At 50.4% G+C, this 21130-nt stretch overlaps 2 protein-coding genes across 2 annotated transcripts in view; both read right to left on the bottom strand.

Moving 5' to 3' along the window:
• Positions 1-649: 649 nt before the first annotated feature.
• LOC120849076 (fatty acid synthase-like) lies at positions 650-2115 on the bottom strand. Its single transcript, XM_040221183.3, has 2 exons — positions 1907-2115; positions 650-859 (listed from the first exon to the last, which is right to left on the bottom strand). Exons 1-2 carry the CDS (start codon positions 2087-2089, stop codon positions 650-652), a joined length of 393 nt encoding a protein of 130 aa, XP_040077117.1. The 5' UTR covers positions 2090-2115.
• A 6987-nt stretch (positions 2116-9102) lies between these two features.
• LOC120849075 (golgin subfamily A member 6-like protein 6) overlaps positions 9103-21130 on the bottom strand; it is a 37818-nt gene continuing 25790 nt past the window's right edge. Inside the window, exon 5 of the mRNA XM_040221182.1 lies at positions 9103-9233. Within this exon, the coding sequence (XP_040077116.1) occupies positions 9103-9233 (131 nt within the window). The remainder of the gene's footprint in view (positions 9234-21130) is intronic.

Genomic DNA, 21130 nt, shown 5'->3' with positions numbered 1-21130 from the left:
CTGCTTATCTTCTTTAGCTTAATATATCTCATTCCCAACTGTTCAATCTCTTTTTTGTTTAGTGTTCTCAGTGTATTTCCTTCTTTCCTTGCACGCTGCTTGTAGCTGCTGAAGTTATGGGGGCTTAGGACTAGTTCAGCTGTACAAACAGCTTTTTCCCAAAGCCCCCACCAACACTGTACCTTTTGTTAGAAAATAAGCCTATTATTATTATTATTATTAACATGGAGGGCAAGGTACTGTTGAAGAAACAAAGTTTAGCCTCTTTAAAACCTGCCTTGCATTCAGCAGCGGCTGAAAGATACGCTGCCCAGCGATGTTCAGCAATGGAATGCACAGAAAGTTTTGCGGCCCGGAGCAGTTTTTTATTTTTGTTTGAGAGATTTCTGTGAGTCCCATTAAACCTGCATTTTTGTTTAGGCACGGTGCACGGTAGTGAATGCCTCGGAGAAACTCTTCGACGACATTCCACTCGAAAATAATAGGCCAAAGCCACTTTTTGTTTCGAATTTGCTTCGAACTCAAAATCCACTTTTTGCACAATGCTAACGAGACATCGGTGTATTTGTACTTAAGGGAGTTGCCAACAGCCTCGACAGCACACATAAACCTCATGTCCAGACCTGACAACCTGAAGACAACGACCCGTTCAGAGAAGAAAAGACTGACCGACGGCAGCCATGGCTCCCTTGGGCAGGTCGCCCAGCTCGGCGCAGCGCCCGGTCCAGTAGGCGCACAGGACCGTCTGCTCGGCCGTGAAGCCACCGTCGGCAAAGCCGCAGCCGATCTCGCCCAACGAGTGACCCACAATGCCGTCCGGTTCCACCCCCGCCGCCTTCAGCATGGATACCAGCGCCACCTGCGGGGAAGCGCAACGTGTCCCGTCCTGCTAATTACGCCCAAGAAGACGGAAAACAGACGCGCGTGGCTTATAGAGGTAATGTATAATTATGTAGAAGGGCAAAGTCCCAGGTATTTCTGCCGCTTCGGAACGGAGGGGCACAGACAGACATCGGTGGTCGCAGTGGGCCCATATTGCTGGCATCGTGTATTGTACAAAATTAAACAGAGATGACAAGCACTCTAACAACTCGTCATGGCGAAACGAACACGCCTTTACCTATTGTCTCCTTCCTTTCTTTAAATTTCAACCATCCTTCTTTCTCTCTCTTCCTCTCGGGACCACAGATGTCGGCGCTTAGTCATGTTCTGCTCCCGTCTTTACCTCCCCGGTGCAGTTGCACTCCGGCCAGGGGTGAATTTACGGTCGGGCTCGGAGGGCATTTTGACATCGCGGGCGGATGTGACGTTACGGACAAGCCGTTGCCCGGGTCTATTTGGTTCACCTAATATTCTCCATTTTAAGCAAAACAAGATATTTCTTCTCTAAAAAGTTGGTGTTTGTTGTTTTTGCTACAAAACGCATAGCTCAAAAAATGTTAGATGTTATGAAACGGGACAGTATGAGTGCAGCAGAGTAATTGTTCCTTACATGTTACAAGAAGTTTGGTGATGTGAAGCGAATGCTGTTTATAAGCTCATGCCATCAAGACGGAAAAACATGCGTAAAGCACTAGAATATGTGATGGGCTCGTTCGATTTGTCTGCGCCAGCCTGCATCGGTGTAGAAAATTGTAAATTGAAAATCGAACGAAAACGACGTCGCCCCACTGGAGATGGGAAAATGTAGAATTATGGATTTAACATCAGCTTCATTTGCCGTTTTCTGATTAGCTGTTCCGAATTAAGAGATATTAAATAACACGCCGGAAAGAGTAAAACCCGAATTCTCCGAAAATGTTTTTTCTTCTTTCTTCGCTATAAAAAAACCGCTCAAGCTTTCTTTCTAAATTGGGGCTCTCTATACAGAGCCCCAATTTAGAAAGGGAGCTTGGGTTCTGCTTACCTGATCGGCGGCGATGGAGACAAAGGGAGACATCATTGTCTGGTTGCTGGCGTTATCGCTGGTGATCAGGTCTATGAGGTCGATGCCGAAGGGCACCAGGAGCTCGTGGGAGCGCCGGATGGAGTCGGCAAACACGTCGAACTGCATCATCTGGCGGGCCATGCCGTTCCATTGGCAGCCCATCCCCGTGAAGACGAACCACAGCGGCCGCTTCTGAGTGCTGTAGAGTGGGGAAAAGGGGCAACGGTCAGGACAAACACGCAGCTCGGGTGCGGTAGGAGGCAAAAAAAAAGTGAAAGCCGTTTACAACTCCCTGTAACGCCGAATTTGAGCGCAGCTCTTGAGGAGGAGGAGGGAAGGGTACTGGGGGGGGGGTGGGTCACGTGACCTTGGGGGGTCACGTGACGATGCCGATGACGGCATCAGTGACGTCACTGATGACGTCATCAGTGACAATGACGATGCAAATACCGAGGACGTCATCAGTGATGATGACGATGCGGATGCCGGTGGTGACGAGGAAACGTGTCCGGGCAGCGGGACCTTGTGGGCCTTTATGCAATAGGAGCTGCCTGCCGGAGGGGGGGGGGGGGGGGAGGAAGAGAGGGCGTTGCGGGAAGGTATGTGGATGTAGCAGAATTATGGGGTGGTGAAGAGCGGTCTCCCCGTGGTGACGTGGGTTTTTTGAAACAGCAAGGTTCACAAGGGGAAGGGAGGTGGGAGGGAAAGGGGGGCGAGAGAGAGAGCCTTGCCTTTTGTGAGGAATGACGAGGAGATGAAGAGCAGTGACTCTGCTGTAGAGTGGCTTTTTGCGTTCATATATAACCACTCTTTGCCGGAAAGGAGCACTAACAGCTACCACTGTAAAACGGTTTGTTTTGTTTAAGACGTATTTTAATGATTTTTTCACCACCTTGACCTTACGTCATTTGTGGGGAAGATGAGGGGTGAGAGATGGGGAATACGATGAGGATGAAATGTTTAAAAATAGTGCCGGATACCGGCTTCTCGAATGAACTTAAGCAGAGAGTCCAGCACAATCTTTCTGTGCTGTATGTCGCCCCCTGGTCGCGTCCACTCTACGAAAGTTTTGGGTCGATGACAAGCGGGGAGGTTGTATATGGTGGCCCGCCTTGAGCGTACAGTCGCTCTGCATTCCCAGAGAAGATGTATTATAGTTGCTGGACTCTTGCTCCCGCATCGAGTGCAGTCACCGTCGATAACCGGCCCGGGGTCATCGGGATGTCGGGCTCGTCTGGCTCTGTCCAGCTTAGCCTGCAGGGCAGGCGTTATTGCCGTGTTGGCGCGGATCCGGCGCAGAATAACGCGGTCGCTCCGGCTGAATTCGGCAGGTAATTCGCCGTCCGGATCTTGAGGGACCAGATCTTTCAGTGTCTTGCGCCTCTTCGTCCTTCCCAGGGACAGAAACTCGTCGGGGTCGAAGGGGAGGACATTAATTTCACCTTCTTGACATTGTTCCTGTTGCTCCTGGTCTGGTCTCGCAGGCGCAGCCTCAAGCGCCGTTCTGGCAGCATTGTCGGCCTCTTCGTTACCATATATGCCGGAGTGTCCCGGTACCCATCCAATTCGAAGGACGCGTCCTTCATCTGCAAATTGCTGGCCTAATTCTCGCAGCTGTTGGACGGTGTTGCTATAGGTGTCAATTTTGTCGCATTCTGCGTGTGCCTCCCTACTATCAGTGAATACCCATACGTGTTTATAAAGGGCTTCTGTCTTGTTGCAGTGTGTGGCCGCTTGTTTGGCTCCTGCCAGTATAGCTTGTAGCTCGGCTTCCTTGAGGCTACATTCACTTTTAAGTACTTGGCTGCATGTCATCTGGGAGTTTAACATGAACCATCCAATGGCTCCTTGTCCGTCTCCTCGTAGTGCAGCATCTGTGTATACGTACAGGTTGGTAAAATCTCTGCTGTACTCTCGAACAAAGTCGATGTGATCCATGACTCTTTGGAACCGCCGCTTTTCGTGGTCCTTCCCCATGTTGCGAGCCAGTGGGGCAAATGTAGTAAGCTGCATGGTTGTATCTTCGAGGCTTCGGTTTGGGAGCGTCGGAAGGTGATCCGTTGCGTAACCAATATGTCGCAATATGGCTCTTCCCGCTTCTGTGGTCTTGAGTCGGTCCAGTTGCGCGTCCTTGAGTGCGTCTGCCCGCTCCTTGAGAGTATTGAGCTTAGAGTGAACGTGCAGGTCTTCGATTTTTGCGAATTTTGGAAGTCCGCTAATTGTTCTCATAGCTTCCCTGTTGAGCCTTTCAAGTTTTAGGACTTGTGTTTGCGTAAGTCTATTGTAATTATATGCATAGAGCGCTTTCGAAGTCAGAAGCGCCAGAGCTAGGGTACGTGTTACCCTTTCTGTGGCTCCCCATTTCTTCGTGGCCACTCTTCTGATTAAGTGCAGCGTGCTCTTCCAGGTTTTCGTTACCCCCTTCATCCAGGTATGGGGCCTTCCGTCTTGATCGAGGAATAGTCCGAGAATCCTCAAACTTTCAACTCTCTCTATTTCATCTCCCTTCATGGTAAGGCGTATGTTCTGTGTTTCTGTCTGGGATTGAATGTGTCGGTTGCCCACCACTATGTATGAGGTCTTATTGGGTGCTGCAGACAGGCCTACGGAATCCAGAAACTCTACGATGGTGTCCAGTGCCTCCTGTAGTACCTCTTCTTGTCTTCCAACCGCTCCGACTTTGGTCCAGATTGTGATATCATCTGCATAGATAGTGAAGCAGAGGTCTTCGATCCGGGCCAGGCGAGGCGGGAGATCGGCCATGACTAGGTTGAACAGCGTAGGTGAAAGGACTGCGCCTTGAGGGACTCCGACCCCATTCGATGTTTCTGGACCTGCGGTGTTTCCCACTTTGACTGTAAATTTCCGTCCCTCCAAGAAGGATTTTATGAAGTTGAGTGGTGCTCCTTGGATACCACGGGCCACTGCGCTGTCGATTATTGACTTGTGTGGTACGGAGTCAAACGCTTTTTTGACGTCTATTGCTACAACGATGCGTGGATCAACTTTGGAAGGTGTTTCCAGCACATCCGTGTAAATCATCAAAAGACTATCTTGAGTTCCGAGGTGTCTTCGGAAGCCTGTTTGCGTGTAGTGAAATGTGCCATTGTTCTCTAGAATGTGCTGAATCCTGTATAATGCCATTCTTTCTGCGAGCTTGCATAAATTCGAGGTGAGTGAAATGGGCCTCATGTTAGCAAGCGACGTTGTGGGCTTGCCTGGTTTAGGAATCGGGATGACCCAGGACGTCTTCCACTCTTCTGGAACTTGATCTGTGGTCCAGATTTGGTTGATCCATATTAAGAGCTCCTCTGAATGTTCGTCTGGCAGGTTCCTAAGGAGAGCATAGGTAATGCCGTCTGGGCCTGGTGTGCTCTTGGTTTTGCATTGCCTTAGGGCCGAGATCAGCTCCCCCATAGTAAAGGGGGCGCTGGCAGGATCCCCTGGAGCATAGTATTGACACTTGTAAGTCTCTTGTGGGGCGGGTGTTGCGGGTTGTGGGAAGAAGAGTTGTCCGGCTTCTGCTGCCACTTGCTCTTCTGAAACTCGCAGTGCCAGCGCTATGTTTTGTGCTGCAGTCCTGCTTTTTTTTCTGCCTTGCATAGCTTGGAACGTCCTCCACGTCTTGTCAAGGCCCGTTCTACTGTTGAAGGAGTCACAGTGGTCTTGCCATTGCTGCCTAGCAAGTTGGTTGGCGTACCTCTTCGCTGTCGCCGTCGCCAGATTGAGCTTTGCCCTCAATGCTGGTGGTTTGCCCTCATTTTTATATCTTTCCAGGGCTTCAATTCGGGAGGCCCATAGGTTGAGAAGGTGCGAATCCGGTGTCGGGTCGCCTTCCTTGACCTTTATGTCTTGTGTGGCTTCCTTGAGTGCTGCCTGTAATCTTTCTGTGAACCCGCTCTCGGTCAGCCCTTGAGTTAAAGCTTCCCTGAATTTGTCCCATTTCACTCGTTTGTGTACCCGCTTTTTTACGCCGGTTGAGAAATGGGTCAGTCTTACGGTGATTGGTAGATGGTCACTGCCCATACAGTCTTTTGAAAGTTGCCACTCGAGTTCGATGTTCCGAGTTGCCCAGGTGAGGTCGGGTGTGGTGTCCTTCTGCTTTGCGTGCATACCTATTCGCGTAGGCATATCTACGTCGTTCGCGAGTCTAAAACAGTTCAGTGTCATTGCTTCAGCTATTTCCACGCCTTTGGGTGAGTCACGGGAGTAGCCCCACATGGTGTGCGTCGCATTGAAGTCCCCACCCACGATGATTGGTACCTTCCCTGCTGCAAGTTTCAGGTGGGGGATCCAAGCGGTCGCGTTACTGCGTACGTTATATCCCGGGCGCTCATAAACCGACACCACCACCAACCAACGAGCACCGATTTTCACCAGCACTGCCACAATTTCGTGATATTCGTTGCACCATTGCGACATATCGATCTGGTCTTGTGGTAGTTTATCATCTACGAACACTGCTGCTTGTCCTTTAGCTACCGGCACGTTCGGCGTATCAGACCCCCTGCGCGGTCTTCCCCGTTTCTTGTACCGTATGGTCGGAGTCATATATACGTTATACCCCGCTATTGTTTTTTCTACACCCCCTACCTCCTGCAGCAGGAAGGCTACTGGTTTCTCTATAGTTAAGACACGTTTGTTCAGTTCACTCACTTTTCCCGCAAGTCCATGACAGTTCCATTGAACAACACATGGCGGCCTCGGGGCTTGGCCCCGATTTGAAGCCCTGTTATTAGTTGAAGCCATCTTGACTGTCGTGGCTCATCGTGTTGGTGCTTGACGAGTTTAGTTTGCTACTATTTTCTTGTCCTTGGAACAATGAGCGGACAGCCTCATGCAGAACTGGTGTTATCATGGCTTTAAGCTCATTTTGCACGATCTCTCTGACCACGCTCATGATGGTGTTCTGGAGATCTGCCTTGATGCTGGCGATCATTCCCTCCATAGAGGTCTTGAATTCCGCCCGTGTTACCAATGCTTGGTCTCTCTCTGAGCTTGCCTGGGATATGTTTGTCGCCGTGTATGTGGCTTGGTGTTGTAGCGGCTCGGAATGCCATTGGGTTGTTGTTTCCATCTGCCCTCGAGTCGGTACTCGTGACCTGGACCCCTTGAGAGCTGCTTTCATGGCTTGAACCATGCGTGGAATATCTTCGTCCTCTCTCTCTTCTATTGTACTTGTTGCGGGCGCTATCGCCGTCTTTGGAAGCGCTGGGAAGTGTCCCTCCGTCTTTGGCGGCGGGGTTGGCGTGGGAATCTCTTCTCCCTTGGGTAGTTGCGCAGCACGGTCCCGTGGCGTGCTTTCATCCCTCGGCCCAGTGTCCGAAGACCGTCTTGATCGAGGTGCCTGACGTCTGTCGCGTCTGGGTTTCGCCCCCGTTTTTCCCTTCTGTCGAAGCTGTTCGTTGGCCTCCCTCCATTTGGGGCAGGAAGAATCCGTGGCCAGGTGGGCCCCCTTGCAGTTCTTACACTGCGGGGAGGTGTCCATGCACCCATCTTCTCCGTGCATGTGTTCCCTTCCGCAGTCCGGGCATCTCTGCTCTTCTTCGTTAGGGCAGATGTCCGCTTTGTGTCCGATAGCATGACAATGCGTGCACACAACCGCGCGGGGTCTGTATGCACATACTTGCCTCATGCAATCGTAGTATGTGACATATCTTGGGGTTCTCCTACCCTCAAATGTGATTAGGGCTGTCTTACTGTTCTTGCCCATCGGTCTTGCTTCCAGGATCCAGTGTGTAGTGCTGACCAGGTTCGGTAGCAGGTTTTCTGGGTCGTCGGTTGGGTCGATTCCGTAAATTACCCCTCTGACCTGGTTTCCATTCAGGGCGAGGTATGTGGAAACTGAAATTTCCTTGTCTGGTGTTCGTATCGTCTTCAGCTTTAAGAAGTGTTCCGCAAGGTGTGGCAACCAGGTGTCCACCGCAATGGTATTAGTGACCTCTTGGATCCTAATTCGATAGCACCTTTCGTACTTGGAATGGTTGTCAATAGATTTTGCTAGGGCAGTCTTCAGATCTTTTGGCGACAACTCTGTCACACGCACTCGCTCACGCGGTCGTAAAATGACTGTGTCGTGTTTGTCACCATCACCTCCCGGTTGTTTCTTCATGGGTGTCGGCGCTATCGCTTTCTTCCGGGCGCCTCTAGAGACGACGGTTGACCATGCAGCTTGGTCCATCTCGTCATCACCTGATGGGTCACGTGAGCTCCACGAAGCTTGGTGACAATTCATATCGGCAGCGCTCGGAGGCTCCGAATTTTGGAGTGCCGGGTGTCCCGACGCATCAAGTTGAATGTGGTGATCGTCGGCTTTCGCCGCCTCACCGAGCGTCGGCATCGCCTTCACCAGGCATAACTGATGTTGCTCGGCGTCATTGGTTGTCGGGTCGCTTGGAGCCCTTGTGGTGTTATGATCGTCTTCCCTGGATTTCTGGTCCAGGGTGAGTGCAGTCTTCGTCAGCGAAAGGCCTTTTCTCAACGTGTAGAGTGGATTCACCCCTGTCGCTGCATTGGTCGCGTCAGCTGCTGCCATTAGGGTTAGCTTGGCTGTCGGTGCGGTTGCGTTTGGCAAGGCCTTCTTTCCGGTTCTCTGCCTTGCTGCTCTGGTCCCAACCACCAGAAGATGCTTGGCTCCGGTGCCGGGAGGGTTCCCATGCTCCGTCGTCGTCCTTTGGGGGGCCATAAGCCCCCGAAACAGGCAAAATTGGGCAAAAACTCTGGAGTTCAAAGATTAAGTGCTCCTACCTTAAGAAACTTCGTCGTCTTCCCCACTGTAAAACGGAAGCCTCTGACGAGGCTCTTGCATATGCCTTTCACATGCCTTGTGTCATTCTTGGTACATGTCTTGTGGCATTCCTGGCATATGCCTTGTGCATTCGATGCACATGCCTTGGACAAGTATTATACAAGTCCTTCACGTGGCTTGCACATGCCCTGCAGAACACGCCTTGTGCACAGGACTTATGCGTGCCTCTATTTTTACAAAAACGCTAGCTACGATGACCCAATTCCTGGGTGAAAGAATGGCAGCTCAATGTTTGGCTCTATTCGCACAAAATCCACTGGTACTGGACAGCACATTCGGGGCTAGCCCCGATCTCGAGGAAAGTGCGAGAGACACGTCCGTTAAAGAACACCTCCCCCGACGCAACAAGCGTCGGGGGAGGTGTTCTTTAACCCAGCGTCAACCAGTTCCCGACGCAACGAACGGGAACTGGTTGACGCTGGGCTGCCCGACCCGGTTCAACAAAGTGTAGGCAGGGTCCGGCAGGGGTCCGTCCGTCTCCAGCCGGTCCAGGGTGGCCTGTGAGGGGACACGGGTCTGCCGTGAGCATTTTCATCTATGCAAACCTCCGGCACCAGAGTTCACAACAATAGGAGAAAAAGGCCCCAGGCATTTCGTCCATCAGAATGACCGACGTGGACATCGGCGGTTCCTATAGGACCATGTCACTGACAACACTTTTAAATACACAAGGAAGCAGCACAACCTCTCTTCCATGGCCTGCACCTAGCTGTTTTCTAGCTTTATTTTGCATAAAAACATTGTGCATTGTGTCAAAATAAATGAAGCTGACGAGCGCTCGAATAGCTTCAATCCATCGTGGCAAAACGAATGCCCCTCAGCTATCGTACCCTTTACACATACAATACACAGGCGAGCCGGTTAGGAAACATTATTAAATGAAAATGTGAGACTGGGACAAATAAAAAACGGAGAGAACAACACAAAATTTCAAACGCAGCTAGGATTATTCACAGGAGGACGTCAATAAATACAAGTTCACACGAAAGCAGAAATAAAGGAAGAAGGAAAGAAACACCCCCCCCCCCCCCCCGCGATTACAAAGGTTCGCTTCCCTTTCTGGTTGTACTGGTAACCAGGATTCGCAGTCAGCTAACCTTCTTTGTTTCCATGAAGCCAACCTACCCTGGCAGATATTTTGGTTTTCATTCCCACCATCCCCGGTTTCATAAAGCGTCGGTGGCCTCTGAGCTCTTCAGGCGCGCCTTCGTCACCTGCTGTTCAAAGAAGAGTCTCAAGAAGGAAATCAAGGTCATAACATCGAATTTCGTAAGAACATATACCCTCGACGGTTCATTCTTCGGATACTCGAAAGTTCATGGCATCTAAACGTAGGGCGCCGTGTTCCCCCATTTCACTCGTTTTAAGCCACGCCTGTTCTTTCCGTTACTCATTCGCGAAAAAGAGATCGGACTGTTGTCGGAACGTCGGGTAAATGTTTATTAAACTATTGGTCACATGAAACGCTTTAACGCCAATGAAACGAATTTTGTCTGGAATAATTGAATTTAGATTGGCATTTTACATTAGCATATTGTTTAGTGGATAGAATGTCAAAAGCCTGATTTTCAGTACCAAAATTTGAAAACACAGCGGAGTATTTCGTACATCGTTCCCTTCGTAAGCTCTCTGCTTTTTCATTGTGATAAATCCGCGGTACGCAAAGCGCGTCACCGGGCCCAAACGCACGTCACAAGACACCGCACCCAACTTATTTCCTTCACTCCTAAGCTGACAGTGCGGTGGACGCTATGGACTTGCCGGACCAATCAGCCGTCTCCCTTTCATACCCTTACGCCATTCTCTGCGCGAGGGTATACGCGAGGGAGCGTGACCACGTGTTAAAGGTGTCGCTGGCCCAACGAGCACGTAGCTTCCACAGCACTGTCAGCTTCGGGGTGATGGAGGAGGGAAAGCAACTTTTGTTCGAGTTTTGAGTGACGGGATAATTTAGGAAAAGCATGGCCGTGTCCGTGTACACGAACGAGGGTCCGAGCATGAGGGGAGTCGTTCCGTTCCGTCTTCTTGGACTGTTTGGTACATGGCGCGATTTGTCAGTTGAGGAGGAAAGCTAAGAAGGAATAAGTTGAAATATCGCTTCATGGCCCCTCTGACGGAGCACAACAGATAGACACCATCCTCCCACAGTTAGAACCGTCGCCCGGAAACACCACCGGTTCTTCAGGATTTGAACGATAAGCTTCCTCTAGGCTGCGCGAGCCAGCCCACAGATGAAATAAGCCCCCCACCCTTCCCTCACTCGCCGGAAACCCCCAAGGTACCGAAGCAACAACAGCAAGGCAACAGCAAGCAGTCAAAGCAAGAACAGGCCTCTGGCGCGTTCCCGCAGCAACAAAGACGGTTGACTCAGCCAACTACCGTGGTCGTCTATACTCAAGATTTCTTTTATAATTTTTTATCCGTGTCTCTTTCTTTAAACAAAATTAAGGTCTCTTTCAAAAATGGGAACACGAACTGCATTCACCAATGTGTTTGGCCAGTTCTGAATTTGGGCACTTATTTCTCACATATCTCTTATGTTCAGGCAGGCCGTCGTTTATGCAGTGGAATGTCTGGCCCACATAGCATAAATCACAATCAAATGGAATTTCGTACAAAGCCTCCTATTTAAAACCAGTCGACGGATCTATATGCCTCTTTGTACCCTCCTGTTCCCTATCCTGGATAAACGGTGTGAGTTTGCCAGGCCGAAAATCTGCCTTGAAAACAACCCGTACCTCGAATCATTCCTCCAAAGCTTTTAAATTCTTCGAGAACCCATGGAAATATTATTATTAAAATATAATAATAATAATAATAATAATAATAGTAGTAGTAGTAGTAGTAGTAATAGTAATAGTAATCTTTAATAATAATAATAATAATAATAATAAATTTATTTACGCAGGATGTATTCAGGACGGCACTAGGCAGGTTCGTCGAAGCCAGCAGGGGCTTGTAGGACTGAACCTAAGTAGCAGTGGTAAATAAGAGAGTTTTGGTAAATAATAAAATAAAGCAGAAAAACACCACATGGTTTCTTCAGTTGTGAAAACTACACAAAAATGTCAGTCAGAAAGTTAGTGTCAGAGTCAAGGAAAAAAATATACAATACAAATATAAGCTATTCTTCTAGTAGAAGGAAAAAAAAAGAGGTATGGCTAAGTTCCAGTCGTATCGTATAAGGACTTGATGATAGAAGGAGTCATACACATGCACACAGACGCAGATACGCGCACACACAAATACACAGACATTAGTGCATTACACTACACAAAAAAAAAATGTTGACTCAAAAAAAGATTTATGAGGAAGCAACACCAATTATGACGAAATAACAATAGAAATAATATTAATACTAATAATAATAATAATGATAATAATAATAACGATATTGATAACTTTATTGTTGCTCTTTGAGAGTAGTCGAAATTAATGCAGGTTTGTCAAAGCCATGGAGGGCTTCCGGGACAGAACCTAAGTTGAAGTGACATCGAGTGAAGTATTAAAAAAATAAAAGTTAAGCATCGCAGTAGCATCAAGAAACGTATTAGAAAAAAACGCCGGAGCATCGCATCGGTATTAAGTGAAGAAAAAAAGAAGAAAAGCTTTAGCGTCGCTGTAACAGTAAGTGTAGAAATGAACGAAATATTCAGCTTTGTCACAGTCTTGAGAAACGTTCGTGAAGTTTCAGAGGTTGGTCATGCGACACCAGAATGTCCTATGTTTTTCATACGAAGAGTATGTACAGAGCGCGACACTGTTAGCGCGTACAAGCGATCGCCGGTTTCTCCAGCTTTCTTTTTGAAACCAAGGGATGTCATCCAAGTACGTATTGCGACGGAGAGAGCTCATTTAGTTCTATCTGAGCGATGCAATTTCATGCTCGCTAATACTATTTATGCAATAAAATGCGAAAATGCGCCGATGTCGTCTTCGCGCTAGCAGTTTCGTGATGTGTACTCTGGAGCACCAATCAGTATGATCAATTTGCTCTAGTATGTACGTACATATTGCCGCGCCCAGGGCTGAGAAAGCAACGCTCGGTCGCGGACCTCCAGAAAGTTCTCGTTTATTCATGTACCGCACGTAACTTCTATCATTTATTCCTGCTTTTGTTTTCTAGAAAGTGCGTCTTCATTCTCGCCCGATCGCGCGACGCTCGGGCCGCTTTCGCCGAATCTTCGAGATTGCGACGCACTCTAGATGGGAGGCCGCCCGCGACCTTGTCGAGTCAGTTTCGCCCCAGCGCTCGACTCTGCTGCTACGCCGACTTCGACGCCCGCGACGCTCTGTTATTATCTTTTCTACCCTTTTATTTTGCCACAAGTTCGCCACATTAAATGTTTATTTCTTCCTGTTCATTTCTTGTTTATTGGTCACCACCCGTGACATTTTGGTGGAGGTGCGGGGTAACCGCATGCCCGTGCAGCGCTCCCCTCAGAGTTCCCGCAGTACAAGTCCGAACACAAGCCCCCAAGAACCCAACGAAGACCAGACCGAGATCCGATTAAGTCGCCGGAACCTTGGCCTACCCCCGGAGTCAGGACCCTTGCCACCCAGGACCAGGCAAACCAGGAAGACGACGATGGCCAACCAGTCGGAGACCCCGGCCGCTCCAGCCGTCGATTATCTGCCCGTCGCATCACGGACGGCTGCTCCATTCCACGGCGAGCAATACGAAGACGTCGAAGACTGGATTGACCAGTATGAACGCGTTGCCTGCCACAATTGCTGGACCGACGAGCAGCGCCTGCACAACGTCTATTTTTCGCTTGAGGGTACCGCCAAGAACTGGTACGAGAATCATGAGTCCTCTTTGACGTCGTGGGACATTTTCAAGACCGATCTCAAGGCTACGTTCAGCAACCACCACCGCCGAGAGAGAGCCGAGGACCTACTACGAACCAGAACCCAGGGCCCCAACGAGAGCGTCACCGGCTTCGTAGAGGACGTTCTGCGCCTGAGTGTCCGCGCCGACCCTCGGGCTACCGAAGAGAAGAAACTACGAGTTCTCATGCGCGGGGTGAGAGACGACATTTTCGGAGGCCTCGTCCGCAATCCGCCGGCAACCGTCGACGCCTTCGTCGCCGAGGCAACAAACATCGAGCGCGCCCTCCAAGCGCGCGCTTCCCACCACCAGCGGCATTCAAGCGTCACTGCAACCGCTCTGCTTAGCGGCGAAAACGCTCCTGGTACGGCAACGAGGTAGAGGGGCTTAGAGCGATAAACCGGGGTTCCGGTCTGCACTCGAAAGTGACCCCCATAAGGAGGCTGCCATTGTACGCAAATTTGACCACACGTCACATGACCAAACCAAATACGTGACGTCACAGAAAAGATGGCAGCGCCCATGCAGCGGCTGGCCTCAGCTGGGCCGGAGCTTGTCGGATGCTTTGTTGGTTGTCGTTCGTCTCGGCGAGTTGATTTCAGACGCGGAAGCCGTCATATGAGGCCGGTCGAAAGCGCGTTCAGAGTTCAGCGTGGTGTTTGACGTAGGTATAACGTGAAAATACGGAGAAACGGTGTGCATTTCGCTGGTGACCGACCGGGATATTGCCACGGAAGAGACAATCTGACCTACGTTGCTCGGACCTCGGATTGATTCGGATACCACTAGGATATAATTTAAGGCGACGTTTCTGTGCTCTCGTTGACCATCGGAATCTTCGAGGTTTGCAGTGAAGCGTGTGCAATATATTTGGATACACAGTTTAGCGACGGAAATTGCGTGAGTAGTGCTTGGCGGTGTGTAATCGCGGTGCAGCTTCGATCAAATGACCGAGGGCTCACTTCGGCTGTGCGGCGCACCGGAAGACTGCCTTGAAGCTGGTAGTTCCCGTGCCGTGCTGAATGATGGTGTGCTGCTTACATATTGTTCCGGCGTAGAAGTGCACTTTCACGGAGCACAGGTGTGCGGCGCACCGAAGAGCTGCCTTCAAGCTGGTAGTTCCTGTGCCATGCTTTAGGTGATGCTGTGCTGCTTCCGAAATTGTTCCGGCGTAGACGTGCACTTTCACGGAGCACAGGTGTTGCAGTTGGTATTGATCCCGCTGGTCTGCCGCACGTTTCGTCAACACAAACTTTTCATCCACACTCGTTACGCGAATTGCAAGCTGTCCGGACATTTCACCGAGCGTGTTACGTACCCAGCTCACGCCGCTTTGTGGCAACAGTCTGCAGTGGCTCATTACCAGAAAAGTGGTCCCACATCCATTTCAGCTCAGTTCGTCCACGGCAGTCGCCAAACCCCGAAGGAGAGGATTTATTCGGACAGAATGCCACTAAAGCAATGCAGCTTCTTCAGTGGTCAGGATAGATTCTCTTCTGCTAGTTTTGTTATACTGTCACGGATCCTTGTTCCAGTCCTATCTTCTATCAGTATTCACTATTCTGGGACACTGCAGGTCATGCTCAGCTGTAATCATATGTTCAGGTGGAGGTGCTGGGCACTTTACCCGTAGCCCTTCACTCTGTGTGAACCCGGCGGCTCTTCAGCCGAGTTACCCGATAATGGGACACGGCTGGCGGACTATTCTGCGTCTTATACCCCTGTCGAGCCGTAGGCAAAGTCCTGACCCGAGCCTGGCAGAACAACCGCAAGACGACCGAGTACCACAAGGAGTAACCTCGGAAATACACCACGAAGCACCTGAAATCCGAGCCAGTTGCTGCTACCAGGAAAAACCACCGGAATTCGGTCTCCTGTCAGAAAATCCGAAGCTGACTAAGCCAACAATGACAAACTTGTAGCAGCAAACCGTGTCCCCTCCCACCATTGTTTGCATGCCCGTCGCAAATCACACTCCGACGCTTTTTCACGCAAGCTGTATGAAGACGTCAAGGACTGGATTGAACAATATGACAGTGTCGCCCGCCACATTGGGTGGACAGACAACCAGCTCCTGCAGAACCTATACTTCTCGTGGAAGCAACTGCCGGCGCTGGTCTGAGAACCATGGATCCTCCTTAACGTCATGGGAAGTTTGCAAGATCAAGCTGAAGCGCGCATCCGTCAGCCAACATCAACGAAAGAGAGCCGCATTCTTGATTCTGTCCAAGACACTGCCCCAATGAGAGCGCCACCGCACTCGTGGAGGATGTTCTGCGCTTGATCGAGCGCCCACGCCCACGCCGGCCTTGATGCTACAGAAGCCAAGAACCTAAGAATCCCATGCGCCTCACGTGAGGGACGACACCTTCGGCAGCCTTGTCCGCAACCCCCCAACAACAGTCGAAGTGTTCATATCACTGAGGCTTCCAACATGGAATGTGCACTGCATGCCCGAGCCTGCCACTATGAACAACTTCCCGGCGTCTCGACACTCGAGTTGTCCAGCTACTACTTCGACGCCAGCCTCCCAGGCATCCACGACATCACCCACGACATTGTCTGGGAGGAGATCAGGACGCTACTTCCTGCCATCAGTTGCCCGGCTTTTATTTAGATTGCCGAGATTGTTTCAGAACAAGTTTGACAGGTATTTCAACCGAGACTTCTGCGAGCGAAGCGGCATCTGACAAACCAAGGGCAACTTACGCCACAATGGCACGACGACCGCCACCGGCTGCCCCTTAGTATTCAATGCCAATTCAATGAGACACTCTAACGCCGAAGCATTCCCGACATCGTGTGTAGGACTGTGCTCAACAAAGTACACCGAGGAAAACGTAGGTGATGCGAATGTGCGACCGAAAACCACTTTGCTACCACTGCATGAAGCCGACCATGTCTACCAATGCAGCCCGTACCAATGAATTGGTCGGCGAGGGTTCGTGCCAAACGACCCTCGATTACGTCTCGAGGAGCGACCACGGGAGATTAAGGATTACCTTCGGCGATCTTTGTCTTTGGTGCCGAAGGTGCTGAATCGAAGATTCTGAATCCCTGATTACCCCAAAGCTCCTCATGTCCATCACCTCAACAAGAGGTAAGCACGACAAAGCAGGTGAGTGGCGATGCAGTGACAGTGGATTTGGTGTCGGTTGTCGTCCAAGGACAATACCTAAAAATTTGCTGACACCAATTTTCTGTGTCCACTCCACGAAGCACACAATTTCCAACTTTGAGGGAGAATGCCCCTGAGTGACTTGAAGGAATAGAATGGTTGGTTGCCCTCAAAAGTGAACTGCAAGCATCACCAGACTTGGATAGCAAACAAAAATTGTTGCCAGCTTTCAAGTCAACGGTACAGCGAAAGGCACAGCCACGTAAGCAATACATGCCCGAGCTTGCTACATTGATGCCGAAAACTACCAGGAAAATTTTCGGATTAGAAGCCAGCCCTGCAGCTTCAGTGCACATGACGTATGATTACAAGACAGCATCAGTCGGTCAAAGTTGCCACTCGACCAAACTGAACACTGACGTGCCAGGAGCGTCATCCGACAACAAGGTCCACAGGTACTACGACTGAACGCCTGACACGAGACTGTCGCAGAAAGAACTCGTTATGGAACCATTTACTAAGAATCAATAATTATGTAATCAAGTGGAAATAAACATATTTGATACACTAACCAGATAAACATATTTCCGCTTGCCTTCATGCCTTGAGAGTCTACACACCGAGAATTGTGTCCATTGCACGCTCTGGACCTTACGAGGACACTCGCTTCTCTGACTCTTCAGTATTAATTAAGCGGTCATACCAGACTGGCAGACTTCTTGCAAGGGGCTGCACTCGTTCAACCTTTCCTGAACATGTGGTGCATCCGAAAACCAACTGCAGTGATGTGAAAATGTTATTCATTAATTTATTCCTTCCAGGGGCCTTCGTAGGCATTGCAGAGAGGATACTTAAAACTACACACATGATAATAGCATTAAAGCACACTGCTGTAACTTGTTAATTGGAAAAACAAACACACCTCTGAGCATATAGTTTAATAGTATGTGTTGATGCATTGTTATATAGCATGACACTTCCTATATGTATGACACAATAGACCCTTTGCAGAACCTTTTCAAGCAACACAACCGTCACCATTTTTTTCGGCGCAAAGCACACGAATGGGCCCCAGTTCATGTCGAACGCCAATGCAGCATTCGAGTCCAATAGTTGCTGAGCCGAATTCACAGGGATGGCGGACATAACATTCTTGTCGAGCAAATACCCAAAGTATGAAAGCCTGGGGTAATTACAGTAGTAGCTACTGTAATTTGTTTTATCAGAATTTGGCAGACAGCAAAGGCTACGGTCTCGGTGAGTCAATACACACATTGGAGAGAGGCACATGACAGCATATCACCAGAGTGCTCGTCTGCACAGATTTGTCACACACCTTCGCTCCGTCTCTCTGATTGGCTCGAGGGGGCTGTGGCGGTTGGCCTTTTCCAAGTTACGGTGATGCGAAGTATAGACAGCCCACACTTTTAAAAAGAGTCTATTGAAGAGACCGAAAGGAATGGTAGTCAACATTTTTCAACAAGACTGCTCTCCAGGCAAGGGATGAACACAAATATGAATCATCTTATCCAGGTAATTAGAACAATTAAATATTTGACCGACTAATACAATGCACTCTTGATGGAAAAGAGTATAGCTGCAATAAATCCTACAAAACGGAAAAAATGCGCTGCATGCACCAAAACAGTTGTTCTTATAGCAAGTCGAATAGCTTTGAAGCAGGTGCCTGCAACGATTTATTCTTCCCCGTACTCAATAAAACGCCAACCTCGTAGCTAAAAATAAGGGTGCACTTCTCACTCACACACACAAAAAAAAAAGGAAGAAAAGCGATCGAATGCAGAATCGTGGATTAGCACAAAAGGTTAAAATCGCAGGAGCTTCCTCGCTAAAAGTTGCTATGGTTGTTCGGTGACGGAGGGCTGAAACAACTTCCCTTAGGCCCTAACGCGACGTATACATTTCGCGTAGATTCTCAGATATTTCAACGTTGAAACAAAGCTAAGAGAATGCGAAAATTTCATGTTAAAAGCACTCAAAGTTCTATCGATCCTCGGACACATCCCGGAATCCAAGCACCGGTACGGCGATGCAGAGCTGATGCTGTCTCACAGGCGTTAATATCCAGATGATCCAGAGCGATCTTGCGCAAAAACGGTATAAAGTCTCATTCCTTCATATTTTCACATTATACCTGCGTCAGCGAGCACGAAGAAGCCCGAAGTCGTCGGAAAGCAGCTGCACATCACGGCTACCGCGCACCGAACAAACTCGCATCCGCCAGCTCTGGGCGCTGCCATCTTACCTGTGACGTCACGGCTCTTGGGAGGTCACGTGACGAGTGGTCACATTTGCGTAAAATATGGCGGCAACCGGGGGGGTGCCACTTCCGAACTTCCGGTTTATCACTCTAAGCCCCTCTACCTCGTTGTGGTACGGACATCTGCGAAATCATCCGGGAGGTCGTCCGGGAGGAAATCCGCCGGTTGCTGCCAGCTGCAAACCGACCAGCGACGCTCTCCATCGCCGAGGTTGTGCGGGAAGAAGTTCAGAGAGCCATCCAACCAGAGGCTCCCGTCGCCGTGGCAGCCACCGAGGAGCCCACGCTGACTTACGCCGCAGTGGCCCGACGGCCACCGCCTCCTCCTCGAGCCTATGTTGCGCCGCCCCGACGTCACTCTCCTGCGCCGCAGCACGACCGACGCCGTGACGACCAGCTCCAGTACGCCAGTCAGGAGCCCCGTGCACCCCGGAAGACCGATGTGTGGCGAACGCCCGACCGACGCCCTCTGTGCTTCCACCGCGGGGAAGCAGACCACACCTACCGCCGATGCCCATACCGTCGACTCGGGCTGCGCGGGTTCCACCCGAACGACCCGCGACCCCGTTATGGTGAACGGCCTCGGGAAATCGACGAGTACCTGCGACGACCTCAGTCCCCCGAGCCTGCGTCCCGCCGAGAGTTCCGGTCGCCTTTGCCACGACGTCCAGCTTCGCCGATGCACCGACCCCGACGTGAAAGCCTGTCGCCCCTCGCTCCACGCCGGGGAAACTAGGCGCGGCAACCCCTGGAGGTGGAGTTGCCGAAGACGACCGACGCCAAGATCCTCCACGAACGTCGGAGGGCCCCCACTCGAACGGTACCAGAGACCGAAACGACGCCCCTGCAGCGGTGTCCAATAACCCGTCATTGACGGCCACGACGCATCAGCACTCGTGGACACCGGAGCAGACTACTCGGTCTTGAGTGGGAGACTCTCCCGCCGCCTTCGAAAAGTCACCACGCCGTGGGATGGACCATAATACGAACCGCCGTAGGGCACCTGATCACACCAGTCGGGAGATGCACTGCTCGCGTCGAGATCCACGGTGAGACGTGCCCTGTGAAGTTCGTCGTTCTGCAAGACTGTTCGAGGGACGTTATCCTCGGAATGGACTTTCTCTGCGAGTATGCGCCGTCATCGACCTCGGGGCAAACCAGCTGACGCTTCGAAAGCCTGTTTTACCGCCGGTGGAGACCAACACGACGTCAACTGCGATCCGAGTTATCGCCGATCATGTGAACTTACCGCCGCGGTCGAGTGTTTCCGTCACCGTCATAACCGACGCAGCCATGCACGGTGAAGCTCTTCTTGAAGGCAGCGTCCAACTGTTCCTTGAGAAAGGAATTGGCATCGCACGAGGCGTAACGGATCTCCAAGAAGGACGTACAACTGTTCTTGTGACATTTTGTTGGAGGAAAAACGCTATTTCGGACCCTACAAGATCATCCGACGGCTCGGCGATCTGAACTACGAAGTCCTTCCCGACGGAACGCGCCCATCTGCAAGACGTCAGCCGCGACCCGAGGTGGTGCACGTCGTCCGGCTGAAGCCGTATTACGAACGATAGAACTTTCTACTCTTGTCGACGAGTGAACTGTGAACTCTGAACTGTGAACTGTGGCTCGCAATTCTGCTGTCGTTTTGTTTTGGATTTTTGTTTTCCGTTTTTGTGCTGCATCGGGACGATGCACTTTTAAAGGGGGGGATAATGCCGCGCCCAGGGCTGAGAAAGCAACGCTCGGTCGCGGACCTCCAGAAAGTTCTCGTTTATTCATGTACCGCACGTAACTTCTATCATTTATTCCTGCTTTTGTTTTCTAGAAAGTGCGTGTTCATTCTCGCCCGATCGCGCAACGCTCGGGCCGCTTTCGCCGAATCTTCGAGATTGCGACGCACTCTAGATGGGAGGCCGCCCGCGACCTTGTCAAGTCAGTTTCGCTCCAGCGCTCGACTGTGCTGCTACGCCGACTTCAACGCCCGCGACGCTCTGTTATTATCTTTTCTACCCTTTTACTTTGCCACAACTTCGCTACATTAAACGTTTATTTCTTCCTGTTAATTTCTTGTTTATTGGTCACCACCCGTGACAATATCCATCAGTCTTCAGTCTTTTCGAATCCCAATAACTTCACAAAGTTACAAAAAAGTAAAAACTAAAAAA

Source organism: Ixodes scapularis, unplaced genomic scaffold (genome assembly GCF_016920785.2).
Source record: "Ixodes scapularis isolate PalLabHiFi unplaced genomic scaffold, ASM1692078v2 PGA_scaffold6__148_contigs__length_123643588, whole genome shotgun sequence".
In the NCBI taxonomy this organism is placed as follows: Eukaryota; Metazoa; Arthropoda; class Arachnida; order Ixodida; family Ixodidae; genus Ixodes; species Ixodes scapularis.
Note: the sequence above shows the minus strand (reverse complement) of the source record. Positions and strands in the feature narration are given on the sequence as shown.